This window comes from Onthophagus taurus, chromosome 6 (assembly GCF_036711975.1).
Source record: "Onthophagus taurus isolate NC chromosome 6, IU_Otau_3.0, whole genome shotgun sequence".
NCBI lineage: Eukaryota > Metazoa > Arthropoda > Insecta > Coleoptera > Scarabaeidae > Onthophagus > Onthophagus taurus.
The window spans coordinates 31,011,751-31,027,545 of NC_091971.1; the positions used below are offsets into that span (position 1 = coordinate 31,011,751).

The 15,795-nt window shown below is 32.4% G+C and overlaps 1 protein-coding gene across 2 annotated transcripts in view; it reads left to right on the plus strand.

Moving 5' to 3' along the window:
• The window catches only part of LOC111418485 (repetitive organellar protein-like), a 40,686-nt gene that overhangs the window by 4,047 nt on the left and 20,844 nt on the right, over positions 1–15,795 (plus strand). For both annotated transcript variants that reach the window (XM_071196592.1, XM_071196593.1), the window contains exons 3-9: positions 1,774–2,059; positions 2,116–2,282; positions 2,337–2,548; positions 2,607–2,861; positions 7,538–7,731; positions 7,789–7,866; positions 8,172–11,551. In XM_071196592.1, the coding sequence (XP_071052693.1) occupies positions 1,774–2,059; positions 2,116–2,282; positions 2,337–2,548; positions 2,607–2,861; positions 7,538–7,731; positions 7,789–7,866; positions 8,172–11,551 (4,572 nt within the window). The remainder of the gene's footprint in view (positions 1–1,773; positions 2,060–2,115; positions 2,283–2,336; positions 2,549–2,606; positions 2,862–7,537; positions 7,732–7,788; positions 7,867–8,171; positions 11,552–15,795) is intronic.

Sequence of the window (15,795 nt, forward strand, 5' to 3'; positions counted from 1 at the left end):
ATTATTTTATTTTTTAAAACATTTAGATCTTTTTCGAAGTGTTGATTCCATTCAAATATTATCTTATCTTTTAAAGGTTCACGCATATTTGCCGTTATTTCTGCATAATTTGGTATAAATTTGTTTAAATAATTAAAGAATCCTAAATGTCCAGGCCTAATATTCTTTGCAATGATTTTTTATCTGTTGGTGATTTCAACTAAGTAAATGCAGTAAAAGCTTTTATTTTGTCATTATCAGGCTTTATTCCTTCTTTATTAAAAATATGTCCCAAATAATTTATTTCTTCAGCCTTAAGTATATATTTCCCTTTATTAAATTTTATTTTTTGTTTATGAGTAATTTCAAACATTTGTTTTTTCTTAATTTCTAATTCCTCCCAATTTTTGGCATGTATGAAAATACGTTAGATGGAGTTTTTCGATCGAAAAAATTGACAACTATAATTAGGTAATTGGGTGTATCAAAATATCGTCTTGAAATACTATAACACCTTCTATTCTATAAAATGTATATCGCCCAAAAGGTGTTTGAAAAGTACAAATATTAGCACTTTCCTCATCTAAAGGTAACATCCAATAACCAGATTTTGCATCCAGTTTCGCGTAACACTTTGAACCAATCAACTTTGAAACAATTTCTTCTATTGTAGGAAAAGGATAATGGGATCTTTTAAGAGCTTTGTTTAATTGCTGTGGATCCAAACAAATTCTTATTTTAGCACTCGATTTTTTAACAATTACGATATTATAGACCCACTCGGTCGGTATATTTACTGGACTAATTATTTTTAATTTAACAAGATTATCTAATTCATCTTTTAATAGATTGTGTAGTAAAAAAAGTATTCTTCTAAAAGAAGCAACTTTAGGTTTTACCGATTTATCTAATAATAAATGAATTTTTGTATTAATACATCCTATTTCATCACTAATTACACTTTCATATTCAGTAGCAATAGCATTTACCTTTGTATGACATTTAATTTAATACAAGCATTTAAACCTAGTATGTATATTGTTAAACTTTTCTGTAATATACGACGATGTCTATTGGGAAAAAATGTTTTCATTTCTACTCTACTTGCACTTCTTTGATTTGTAGTATCTTGTTGTAGTTGAAGCGCATACCTGTTAGTCATAAAATCTTTGAGAAGAATCAGAACTATTTGAGAGGAATCAGAATAGAATGTTTAGTCACTTGACTAAACATGATATTTTAAGAGCAGAAGAATCCATATTGATAAGAGTTTGTGTATACAAGTCAAGCGTTATACAGATTGATTTTTGTGCCGACTTTAAAATCACCAAAGCGCATAAACACGTAAAGACTTGCTTTACTTTATTTCGATATACAGAATGAGTCACACTTGATACACAAAGAATTGTCCAGAACAAGGATTATTTAATTAGGTGTGCGACACGTCATATCACTATTTATTTTGTAATAGAGATCCTTATGTATTCCCAAATATGCCTGTGAAAAAAATTATTACAAAACATTGAAAAATTAAAAAGTTTTTTAATTCCGTACCTAGAAAAACGACAATGTTCGCGCCGCAACTCCGCAAATCTCCTTTCCGGTTAAATGTCTCGTACCGCAGCGAACGTGTTAAGTACTCACATTATGATGTTGTCGGTTAAGGTACAACCCATGTTCGCGAATTTGAACAATGTATTTCTAGGTATTTGATATACCTAAAAAGTATTGTTTTAAAAACATTTATTCTGTACTTTATTTCGCAAAAACTTAATTCAACGTCATTCTTTTTAGATTCAAACTTGTTGATATTTTGACTGCATCTAATTCTTATGAATATCAAGTATTAATTCTAGAAAATTTATTTCTGGTGTGTACCGAACAAAAACTTTTGAATTTGTCAAACGATATGTTTCCGGATGCAGAGTCATTGCAATATGGTCTAAAAAACTTTGATATGAAACATTTCAATTATTCGGCACGCACATTTCTTAATATAACTAATCAAATTTATGAAAGAGTTTTATCGGTAATCGTCGATGCCATTGATATTGATGGAAATCCAATTTACGGACCAGTGGTATGCTTCTGTTACTACTGATTTATTTTATTATATTTTATAAACTATTTTTATAGGACACAAGATACCAACGTCAACCATTGTGGGTTGATTTCAATAAATATTCAATTTCAATTTATTGTGAACAAAAATCAACAGTATTTTGTCAACAACATGGAAATAATATGATGTGGGAACTTATTACAGTCTTTTATGATGATATAGACGATCATGCTCATTTTAAGTAATTTTTAATCATCTCTTGAGTTTTTCTTATTAAAATATCTATACATTTAAGGTCTGCAAACGTTAATAGTACCCTTGTATTTAAAATATTCTTAAAAGACAAAGTGGACGTTATTTTTTACTCTACACGGAAGGAAGAAAAATGCAAAGTTGTTTCGATGGTGATTAATAATAGCAAGACATTTGAAGGAATAATGAATACGATTATATCTAGGATAAATGTATTCAAAAATATACAATCACACAAGGGTCTCCCCACTACCGGTATGTCTACTTCTCTTCTTTTTTTCCTACTAATATTGAATAATATTATTAATTTTAGAATTTGATGAAACAATGTCTACAATCGCTAATCGAACTCAATCGTTTAAATCATTAAATGAAATGTATCAATTTTCTTCTCCTACCTCCTCTTTAACAGTACAAAGTCCATCACAAGATTACACACGTTTACTTAGTAATCAAGTAGCAGCCGATAGTACTGTTGATGATGATTATTTAACCAATATCAATCAGAGGCATCCATCAAACATTCTTCAGTGTACATCGTTTATTAAACATGTATCGATTGCTCAAGGTAAGTACAATTACTGATTTCTTGTCCCACTTGACAATAACAATCAAAAACCAGAATTGTTTATAAGCTGTGCATGGCGTAGCAATTTATTATTTAAAAACTTAAATTTAACCTGTCTTTAAACTCAATGAATTCTACATTTTACATTTTCGCAAATGTTTTCCACTTCAGATATGACGTTACCTTAAGTAATTATTACTAACATTTGGCAATCAAGTTTCTTAACAAATAATAAGATCATTATATCACTTAAAACTAACGCTAATTATCTGTAGAACAGCTTGAGAAGTTTCGTTTCTATGAAAAAATATGATCCTCATTTAAATGATAACTCTCGGTAGGAATGCACTCCTCGCCTGTAAAGTTTCTCATAACTCATCTTTAACTATTGGCTGTCGACCTACACTTTAGCCTTTAGATAGCCTCAGACAAAACTCACAGGAGTTAAGTTCTGGGGAGCATAGAAGCCAGAGAACATCACCACTTCGAAAAATCGCGCGTTGGCGAAAAGTCGTTTTCAGTCCATGGAAACCCGCGTGGTATGACCCGAAGCTCTGTCCTGTTGGAACCAGATACTGCCAGTGTCAATGTCATTTTCTTCAATATGAGGCATTAAAAATACTTGAAGTTCTATTACGAATTCCACACCACACTGTCATCTTTTGGCTATGTAGAAGCAGTCGATGTAATTCTAGCGGAGTATCAGGTGACCAATAGCGACAATTTAACTTTTTGACAAAACCGTCAAAAAAAGTGAGCCTCATCTGACAACATCACTATTACATCTAATATACACACTGAATTTCTGATGTTGACGGTAGTCTATCGGAAACAGCCCTTGAACACCCATAATTTTGTAAGAGTGAAAATGTAGATGTTTAGATAAAATGTTCTTGTCTAGTTGACTGGCTTAGACTCTGAATAAGACATTCTTACGCGATCGACATTTTCCTGTGGGAGTACATTCGACCACTCTTCTTTATCTTCACACTACCGACTCGCTATTGTGAAAAAATTGTCCGATCCCATCGCTCCATTACAAAAACCTCCGTTTTCGTGTAACCTTCTGCTTCAGGTGTCGTCTCAATTCCAAAGGTTGGCAATCATTAAGATGATTTTGTGACCACACTTGACCACTTTCAATAATTGCTTGCTGGTACATCCCTAAGGTTTCTTATTGTTAGTCATGACTTTCGTCTCCTTCCTATCAATCAGTTTTTGATCAATCAATATTGACTGTACTAGATTTAGAAAAATAATATAAATAGGGGAAAAAAATTTAAAATCTACACCAAAAAGTTGTGGATTTTTTCACAAATCGTTTATAATGATTTTATCGCCTATATCCACTACTTTAATAATAATGCCTTCTATTGAATTAAATAAACTTAATTACAATGTATAAATAAAATATGTAAGGCGGGATCTAGATGGCACATCAAAAATGTGCCCCTGCTCACACCCAACCCACTAACGAAAATTTTACTCTTTACGTCGATTCCTTCCATTGTCCAGGCTTCTATCCCATAGTACAGCACTGATAGTACGTAACATATTATCATTTGTATTTTTTATTCAAGGTTTAAATCTGGGCAATAAAGAAGTCTGTTCATTTCTATTTACAGAAATACTTCTTGTCCATTCGTTTAATTCGTATTTCTTGAGAGTTAGTGATTTGAGTTAAATACGTGTCTTTAGTGATTTGAGTTTTTTATGAAAACGACAAAGGTTTTTAAAAAATAATAAGAGTAAAAAAGTTTTAGAATTAAATTCCACATGAAATGAGGTAATAACGTATTAAATCCGCTAAAAGGTTAAAAAAATCTCAAAATTTAGGGGCCATCACCCTTAATCAACCCTTTAAAATACCTCAATTGGTGTCAACTTCCTACCAATTAATACTCTTGGTACACTCATAACATGTACCAAATTTGGTATTTCTAGCTTAATGTATTATGAGGATATTGAATGTTTTAAAAATTTAAGACCCAACTTTGAAGGTCTATACAGGTACAACTTGGTATAGAGATAAATTCCGTTAAATCATCTTAATTTATTGTAATCTACATGTCCCTGCTCTGTGTCGGTTCTTATGTTGTTACGGGGGATGGATTGCGCCGAAGAAGAAACAACAGTTGTTGAATAAAACGAAATAATTTATTTACAAAAATATGTACAAAAAAAAACCCTCAAAGGTTTTTTTAAGACGAAAGGGGTCGTCTTCGAATTGGCGGTTGAAGTGCTGGCTTGTTGTCGCTTATATCGTTGTCGCTGCTGTTGTCGCTGTTGTTGTCGCTTCGGAGTTCGGTTGGAATTGACCGCTGATGGAAACCCGGCCGCCTTAAATAGGCGCCCTTGGGTAAAACCCTATCAACCGGGCGTTGTGGTTGGTTGGCGACCGTCCGATCCGTAGGTAGGGTTGACGACCAATGGCCAAGCAGATCGAACGGCGCTCAATTCGTACTTGGTGACAATGTGAATCACCCTGTATTTGTGATGTTTCGCCAGAGATCCTCAGTTTCTTCCGACTACAAGTAAAGAACACCTATTTAACATTTTTTTATCTTAGTTATAGGAGAGATCACATGTTGTAAAATTCTTTTTATAAAGAAAAACTATCAGTATTAAAAAATAACTTGCCAAAAACAGTTACATGACAATTTGCATGTCAGATAATACAAGAAAACAAGTAATGTACCACAAAAGATGTTCTATTGTACAAAAGATGTACAATATTCGAATTATTCGAACTGAGAACAGAATAAAACACACTTTAGAACAAGACGCTGATCGCGTCACCGCGGCTTGGCACATGGGCATACGTTCACAGACATTGAGTGCAAACAATACCTCCCTTGTTCCTTGGCATTTACTAAAACCAAATCGTATGTCGCTAATGTCTGTCTCTAGTTTTCTACATATTCTATTATGAATCATGACTCATCAAAACTTTTAATGTGTGAGCCATTAGGCTTATTATGCAATAATTGAGTCAAATTTTGGCACTCTTCTTTTTTAAGACTGTATTGAAAGTTGATAGTAATCATTCATTTGATGCTATTCCTGTGCTGTATATGGTATTTATATTCTGGTAGTTCTACCTTCTGCCCACCTTTGCGTTAAAGTCCCCAAGTATTATAGTAATATCTCTAGCCTTTAATGATTTTCGCGTCTGTTTGATTAGTTCGTAGAATATCTCAACTTCTTATTCAGGCTTATCTGCAGTAGGGGCATATATTAGTATTATGTTTAGTTTCCTTGAGTAGGTCTGTATTTGTAAGAGCATGGCTCGGTCTGAGATGGGCAAAATTGATAACGGACGCTATAATATCTTTTGAGACAGTAATTATGTAACAATTACTGTCTCGAAAGATATTATGGCCTAAGAAAGATTCCTGCCTATTATGATTATCTTTATTTACAAAGAAGTACAGCATGCCTGTTTTTGTTAGGACTTGATCATACCTTGGTCATATTATTTCACTCATTTCCAAGATGTGGAGCTTCATTCTTTGCATTTCGTGCATGATATTATGCATTTTTTAGGTTCACACATGGATGTCACGTTCCATGCGCAAATCTTTAACTTGTCTGCTGTTATAGTTTTGTTTATCGCTGAGCCCAAGGTCCGATTGGGGAACTTACTGCTCCGGACAATTCAGTTCTGAACATCGCCATTTGTTTCCTTTTGCTTGCTGCATCCTCACGCCGTTAATTCTTCGATAATTCCTCCGTATTCAAGACTCATTTCTTAGTCTTAGGACAAACAAGTGTCTTTTGACACTTATTATTATTATTGCGAATGTTAATAATTAGTGATTTCGAAATCTCATAAGCAGAATGTAATTGTGGCTACTCACTGCTTGTCGTCAAATGCGTGCGGTTTATCAAATTATAAAAGCTTACGTTTTGGTTGACCTGGCCGCCTAATAGGCATCTACATTTAATTAGACAACAACATAAACAATGAAATTATTACCATTGCTGCATTCATACATTAGAGAACTATCAAGCTGTTCAGGTGACCGAATAACAAGCTTTCCTGCACCAATCGATGACTCATAAAAGCTTATTCGCTGTTGAATACTTGAGATTGAGACTCCATCACTCACTAGAAGAAATCGCCGTTCTACGTAGGAATAAAATAGACGAGCAGCTAGCTGATTAAGGCGAACTTTGCCATGGAGGTCCGTTGCTGCTACTTTTTTAGGTTGAAGTTTAACTGAAGTCGACGGTGATTTGAACGCTTTTCATTAATCGAATTAATGACACGGCCACGCAACTCTTAATTCCCGACTCGAGAAGTTACTAAAGAGAGTAAAGATAGTTAAGATATCTCATATCTATGGCATCAATGACACAATTCATAAATATTGAGGTGAACTGTTGATTGATGTCTACAATTTTAATAAGATATATATTTTCGAGCTTAGTTAATCTTTAGAGCCATTCTATGCACACTCTTCCTAATTCTTACTAATTGTCATTTATCTGTATGAGCCTGCTAAGATTAAGAGCACTTTCACGTTTTTTCTCATGGAAAATGTTTTGGTCAATTTATATTTGTATTTCCGTTATTTGTTTATACCGGAATTTGTAATAAAAATAATTAGGAATTACGAAACCCAGTTTTTAAAGAAATGAAGTACTTCTACATAATAAATGTATAATAACAGGTTATTCGAGTGTTTCTGACACTCTACTGGATGAGATTAATATGGATGATGAATCTTCTATTGGTAAAAATGAATTTGATGAAACTACAGCCGCTGTCATTAATGCTGAAACCAGTACATCTTCCATTGAAGGTATAATATATCAAAGTGAAGTCATAATTATTACTGATGAAGAAGATGAAGATTACCTAACGGTTTTTATTGATAATACGAATATTTATTTAAAGATTTATTAACGGATGTTTTTTCAGGATAAAAAATATGACGAAAACCTTAATAATACGGCAACAATTCAAAGTGAGCTTCAGGATGGTATAAAGCTGATTTTGGTAAGAATATTAAAAAACTTTAAGCAGGAGATTTGTTTCTTCAATCCCATTAGCAACTCGAAATGACACGCTAATTCAGGATAAAAAATGTTAATTAAATGTTAATTAATAAAATGCTAATTCATTCACCAATAGTTTGATTGTAGAAAATTCAAACCCTGAAGAAGCTTTAATAAAAAAAGCGAAATATTGGTGAATGAAAAAATAATTGTTCTTTAGCGTCCTCAATCCTATCCTGAATTAGCGTGTCATTTCGAATATTAAAAAAAATACTATGAATAGTAGCATTGATTTAAATTATATAGGATAAAGAAAAGACTTACAGAACTCCTGAAGAATCTGAAGAACAGGAATTTCAATCGTTGGAACAAATTAATTCAGGAATAAATGCATCAGAGAAAGAAATGAATTCCGATAGTGAATCTGAAGAACAGGAATTTCAACCATTGGAAAAAATTAACTCAGGAATAAATGCACAAGAGAGAAAAATGAATTCCGGGAGTAAAATATCGATGGAATTGGAAATAAAAGATCAATTAAATGTTGTAGATGATTTACACAAGAATGGAATTTCTCCAGCACTAAAGCTTCAAAGTCAGAAAGAAATCGAAATGTTGGAAGTAAGTGAATCAGATCAGCAAATGACTTTCACAAGCATAAATCCAATCGAACTGGAAAAACAAAGGATGGTTACTGTAGGCTTGGATCAAGAACAATTTAAAGGTGTTAACGATTTGAACGAGAAAATTTCTGAAATAGAAAAGGTTCAAAGTCTTCAAGAAGAAGTCCACAAGAAAAAACTAAAAATAAACGAAAGTCAAGAAGAAAATGCTGAGAAACAAGAGAAAAATAGCACAAAGAAATCCAATAAAAAAGATAAGAAAGTTTCTAAAAATATTGTTATCATAAAAGATGAAACAATAAATATGATAGATAATAGAATGGTTTTAAGAAGCAGAAAACCAATTAAATCGGAAAAAGTAAAGGTTGATTATGTAAACTCCGGTCAAAAACAATCAAAAATTAGCCAAGATCATGCTCATGAAATTTCTCAAAATGATCATAAAGATCACGAAAATATTGAGAAGAATGTCGCAGCCAAAAAATTTGCAAAGAAAAAATCAAAAATATCTAAATTAACTCACGAAAACGCCCCCCAAAATGATGATAATGACAGCAACGTTTTAGAAAATAAAGAAAGTGTTATAAAGAAAGAATCGAAGAAAAAGTCAAAATCAACCACATTAACACCTGAAAAATCTTGTCAAATTGATCGCAAAGAGAGTGAAGATGTAGAAAATATTAAGGAGAAAAATTTAATAAAAGAATTTAAAAAGAAATCAAAAATAACCAAATCAGCCGTCGATGAAATTTCCAAAAATGATCACATAAACAACGAAATTATGGAAAATAGCGGGACTACCCTAATACAACAATCCCATAAGAAAAAGTTGAAAAACTCAAAAGCAACCAAAGTTGATTCGTCTCAAACTGGCCTTAAAGACTCTGAAATTGCAGAAAATATTGATTATCGTAAAGATAAAAAAAGTATGGAATATGTAATTAAAACATCTGACAAGAAAAAATCAAAAACAACCAAGGTCACTTCTACGAATTTGTCCCAAACTGATCATAAAGACTATGTTTTAGAAAATATTAAGAAGAAGGATAAGAAAATGGGAAAATCAAATAAAACGGCTCGCAATGAATCTTCCCAAAATGATCACAAAGATTATGAAAATATGGAAAATGTTATGGAGGATGTGACACAAAAGGAATCTAAAACAATAACTAAGAAAATTCGTGAAAAAGTTATGATATTAAAAGATAAAGTGTACCTCGATGAAATTGATAACTCATCTTCACAAAACATAAAGGAAAAATCTTGTGATTCAAGGGCATCCACTAATTCGACAATAATCAGAAGAAGACGACGCATTTCTTCCCATCATAATCCTTTAAACAGTTCTGATGATGAGGATGAACAAGTTGTAAGCGAAGGTATAATTGAAGCTCTGCCTCTGATTGATAAAAAATCAGACGCAACACTAATGAATCTATCGGATCGTAACGTTGAGTTTTCTCAACCTTTAAGTGAAGCAAGCACCATTCGAGAAAGATTGGTAAAACTAGATGAAACTATGAAATCTAATCATTCGGAAAACGATATTATTAATGAACGACTTAATGATTCAATGTCATCTTCGATAATCGGAAGAAGACGACGAATTTCTTCCCATCACAACCCCTTAAATAGTTGTGATGAGGATGAACAAGAAGGAAGCGAAAATATAATTGAAGCTATACCTCTGATTGATAAAAAATCAGACACATCATTAATTAATCAAACGGATCGTAATGTCGAGTTTTCTCAACCTTTAAGTGGAGCAAACAATGTCCGAGAACGTTTGTTAAAACTAGATGAAACTATGAAATCTAATCATTCAGAAAATATTATTATTAATGAACGATTTAATGATTCAATGTCATCTTCGATAATTGGAAAAAAACGACGAATTTCTTTCCATCACAACCCCATAAACAGTTGTGATGAGGATGAACAAGAAGGAAGCGAAAATATAATTGAAGCTATACCTCTAATTGATAAAAAATCAGACACAATATTAATGAATCTATCGGATCGTAATGGCGAGTTTTCTCAACCTTTAAGTGGAGCAACCACCATTCGAGAAAGATTGGTGAAACTAGATGAAACTATGAACTCTAATCATTCAGAAAACATTAATATTAATAAACGACTTAATGATTCAATGTCATCATTGATAATTGGAAAGAGACGACGAATTTCTTCTCATCACGACTCCTTAAATAGTTGTGATGGGGATGAACACGAAATAAGCGAAGATATAATTGAAGATATACCTCTGATTGAAAAATCAGTTGTAGAACCAATGAATTTATCGGATCGTAATGGTGAGTTTCGTCAACCCTTAAGTGGAGCAAACAATGTCCGAGAAAGATTGGTGAAACTGGATGAAACTATGGAATCTAATCATTCACAAAACATTATTATTAATGAACGACTTAATGATTCTATGTCATCTTCGATAATCGGAAGAAGACGACGAATTTCTTCTCTCCACAACCCATTAATCAGTTCTGATGAAAATGAAGAAGAACAAGTAAGCGAAGATATAATTGAAGCCACTCCTCCGATTGAAAAATCTATCGTAAAGCGGAATACTGTAACAAGTTGTGACAATGAAATTGCTCAACCATTAAGTGGAGCAAGCACTGTTCCTTTGGATTTCAATGCGTTAATAGATCAAGAACCACGGCATCCAAAAGTTGATGAATCTGTAAACATGCCGTCTCTTAAACGATTACGGGAAGATGAACAAGAACAAATAAAGAATGGTATAACACCTACCGAAAAGTCTATTTTACCTTTAAGTGGTGTAAGTACCATTGCTTTGGATACCGATCAAACACAACAATCAAATGCTGATGACCACATTTTTCCAATATTGCCATCTCCTAAAAGATCACGGGAAGATAAAATATTGAAATGCGATCCAATAAGGGAATATTTTGATCCTAACTATAAAATGGTTAAGTCGTATTTAAACTGCATGTTGAAACATGTCGAGGTAAAACCGAGACAGGATCCAGAATGCTCGAATACAACGCAAATTGAAAAAGTTCCCCATGACTATTTTAACAGGTAAGATAGGATATGTATTCTTTTTTGAGCAACTAAGCAAAAAATTAATCCGTACAAATTTTAACTGTGACTATGTGATTTTAACCGCTAAAACTACACGATTAATATCTGTAATTATACAGTCTGCCTCAAAAGTATGTCGTTATCATTCAAAACACGATTTGAATTGAACCAGGCTTTTATGAGTCCGTTGAATGCATTTTGACTATTTCTCAACATCACCCTCATATCTCTCGACATGGTCCCTTCATCATATATCTATATTATCTATAATATGTCGCTCGTGTTTTCCTGAAATATCGTCTTTGGTAGCTAAATCGTTTCTGACATATCTTAATACAATTCCTAACATTTCTCAATAATCAATACCGATCTTGATATAGTTAAGAATTGTCATGGAAATATTGAAGCAACGTCTAATGTCTCTCAGTCATATTTCTAATTATCGCAAGGTCATCTCTGATATCTCTCAATATCGGCCCTAATATCGTGGAATATCGCCTTTTTTTCTTAAAATAACGTCTTTAGCATTAAAATCGTTTCTAAATATAATAATACCTATCATTTCTCAACACTCTGCCAGTTTCTCTCAAGATGTCCCCTATTCTATATCTATATTATCCTTGATATAGCTAAGCATCGTCGTAGGAATTTTAAGCAACGTGTAATGTCGCCCAACATTATCCTTAATATCTCTCGAGATCTCTCATTATCGTGCTTAATCTTCGAATATTTTAACTTTTTTCCCTAATATCATCTTTGGAATTAAAATTGTTTCTGACATGTCTCAAAATATTCCTCTCAAGATATTCCCTATCAAATATCAATATCTCTCGATACTATCCCTGATGCTCATTTGATTCGATCTTTTTTTTATTAGCCCATATATTTTACTATAATCATTTTTTTATCACTTTTAGTTTTCCGAAAATTGAGTCATTTTTGTATAATGGAAAACCATACTACATATTGTAACATTTTCTAATAGGGCTATAAAAGACGTATATAATGATACCCCAAAATCAAATATTGGTAAATTAGTTTTTATTATACATCTAAATAAAAATTTGTGAAAAATATGGACTCTGCAACTTTTAAAGAATGTCCCAACTCTTAGATTTTTCTTAGTTCGATCGAGCATGTAAAAATTAACAGATGCAAGACTACGTATCCATATTTATACCGCTCGTTATTCAGTCCTACGAAAAATCTACGGGGTGGGATCTACTTTAAAAGTTGTGCCCAGTGCAGAACTTTGTTTGGTAGTCAGTCTTGACCCATTCTTTGTTCAGGGTCTCTCATGTCGAGGTAAGTCTATATATAGTCTACATATATACATGGTGTTTCACTTAAAACTCCCAGGCCAAGTATCTCTAGAATAGGTTGAGGTATTTTAGTTTTGTAAAAAGTTGGGTTAAAGTTCATAAATGACTTCAGTTCTTAAGTATTATTATTTTGCATTGTACAAAAATAAAGGTGGCGCTGCTGTGAAAAGAAACTTTCCCTTCAACGCAAACTTTTTATTAGATGCATGTGATAGAATATCAAAAACTGTGCAAGTTTTCTTATTAACATTGATTTTAAAACGACATTCAAAGATATTTAATAGGAAAGTAAAAAAGAATTGAAATAAAATTATTTATAGAAACAAACAAAATGGTCAGAACATTATTTTCTAACATACAAAATAAAAACAAAATAACATGTTAGGCTATCAAATAAAATTTTCACCATAACAATCATTGGTACAACCAAAAAAACTTATAACTGTTCAAAATTACTTCCATTTTCATACAATTCGAACAGTCTTATCAGTTCAACATTACATACTCTAAGTAATGTGGCGCAATTACTTGCATTAACACTTGCATACATTTTTGCGTATAAATCCGCCATATCGGATATAGGTTCTTTATACACATTCGCTTTTAAAGAATTCAAAAAAAAGGGAAGCGGCGTTAAATCAGGGGATCTCGAAGGTCACCTTATATCACCATTTGTACCAATTCATCCTCCTGGAAATGCGAATACCTGCGATCCAAATACTGAATACCACATCGTTGTTTTTAAAGCGTCCGGCAAATCATTAAGCAGTTCAGGAAGGTTGTTCTGGAGAACCTCCAGGTAACGGTGACTTGTTAACGTATCGTGGTATAAATAAGGTCCTACCAAAGTTCCATTGATTATTCCACACCAAACATTGACCCAAAAAATCGTTTGATTCTTTGTTTGTACCCATGTCGACTATTTTGTTTGCACACTATTCCATTATTATGGAAACGACGTTTTTAAAATTCGATGGCACGACGTAACAGAAATTTGCGTGTCTTCCTTTAATTGTCACAATGAACTCATTTTTCTCTCTGTCGTTATAGTTTCTTAAATGATCCAACATTGGTAAGGTTTGTGCATAAATTTATAAATGTTTTTCGATCTGAAATTGTATATTATTAATCATTTTAAGTTAAAATTTTAGCTGTTAATTTTAAGATACACTAAATTACTCCATAAAGTAATAAAATAATCAAACAATAATGAACAATGTACACGGTTTCTATGTAACCCATGTCATAACCATCTTAATTCTATCAGCATATTTTCGTTCAAAATAAAATTTTCTCAATATTAATACTAAATATCTTCGTAACCACTAACTTTTGAAATCAATGTTAATAAGGAAAGTGCACAGTTTTCAATGTTCCATCACATGCACCTAATAAAAAGTTTGTTAAAAACTTCTTACAAAACTAAAATATCTCAACCCATTCCAGAGATACTTGGCCTGGGAGTTTTAAGTGAAACACCTGTATCTGGTAAACTGCTGGCACTATTTTTGTGAAAATTTGCATAGATAAGCGTCTAATTAGCATCTAAGTAGGACAATTATTACATCATCAACAATTTCGTTATTTATTTTCATTGTATTTCTTATGTCTTCGTTTCTACTGCTTTCCAGTCTATATTTTCCAGCAAGTCTTTTCTAGTAATCCGACTCTTTGGTTTTTAGTGTTTTTGCTGTCTTATCTTTATAGACTACACTTTACAGCTATATACTTCTAATTATAAAGTTGTATATTCTGTGCTGTCTCTTTCCATGTATATTTATGGACAGTGTTGGCAGAACTCATGTAGAACTTTCAGCTGATTTTGTTCGCATATTTGTATAAATATTCATAATTTCCAACAACATCTGTATCCTTTTTTCCCACCCTACCATTAAAGTCTCCTACAATAATTACTTCTCCTGACGTACCGATCTGTACAATTTCTTCATTTAATTGTTCGACTAATTGATCTTTATTATGGTTACTTTATATACAGGGTCTGTCACGATGAGCTGAGTCTATATGTATATGGTAAACAACTGACACTATTTTAGTGAAAATTTGCATACAGGGTTTACCCGAAGTGTTCGTTTCAGCTAAAATATTTTCAGTTTTCTCCAACTTCCGGTTATACCGGAAATGGACCCCAACTTCCTTATTTTAAATGAAATGCAGCAATTTTTATTGAATTTTCGAGATCCCCGCTAAATTTTAAGGAAATATAATTTGATATAAGTTATCATATGAATAGAGTGCACCATTTTTAAATTATTTCAGTTTTTTCGAAAATTTTGGCAGATGCAACCCTTCACAATAAAAATAATTTTTTGAAATTACACTCGAGTCCGGCCAAATATTTTCAGGGTTTTCACAGAAAGGACTCATAGCTTACATAACCCTTGAAAAGTTTTTTAAAAAATTATATAGGCTGGTCAGAAATTTGCGCAGAATTTCCCTATTTCGAAAAGTCGAAAACTTCATTTTTTTAAGTGACAACCCCAATTTTTTTCTGCACCGGAAACGTGCAGGAAATACGCTGGAAAATAAGGGAACTTTGTCATTACATCCCTATATCTAAAATGTACGGTTTTCGTAGAAACTTGAAAAAAATGAAATTTTCTTGGTTATTAGTAAATGTAAAATTGTCAGTTGTTTTTGGTTTGAAGCAACCAAACCGTAGAAACAAAAACTATCGCATTAAAACAAATAATTTGACGTTTACGTAGCAAAAGTGTTAATCATGTTCCGTTTAGGATCATTCAAGCCCTTGTGCAATTGTTATCAAACCGAATTTTAAAAAACTGTTTTCACAATCAGAAAGAACGCTCCTTCAAATATCTTAATTTTAGGATTTAGTAATTGTAGAACGTATGGCCAGTTTGTTAGAAAGCACAAAAGAGTTAAACCAATCGTAGATAG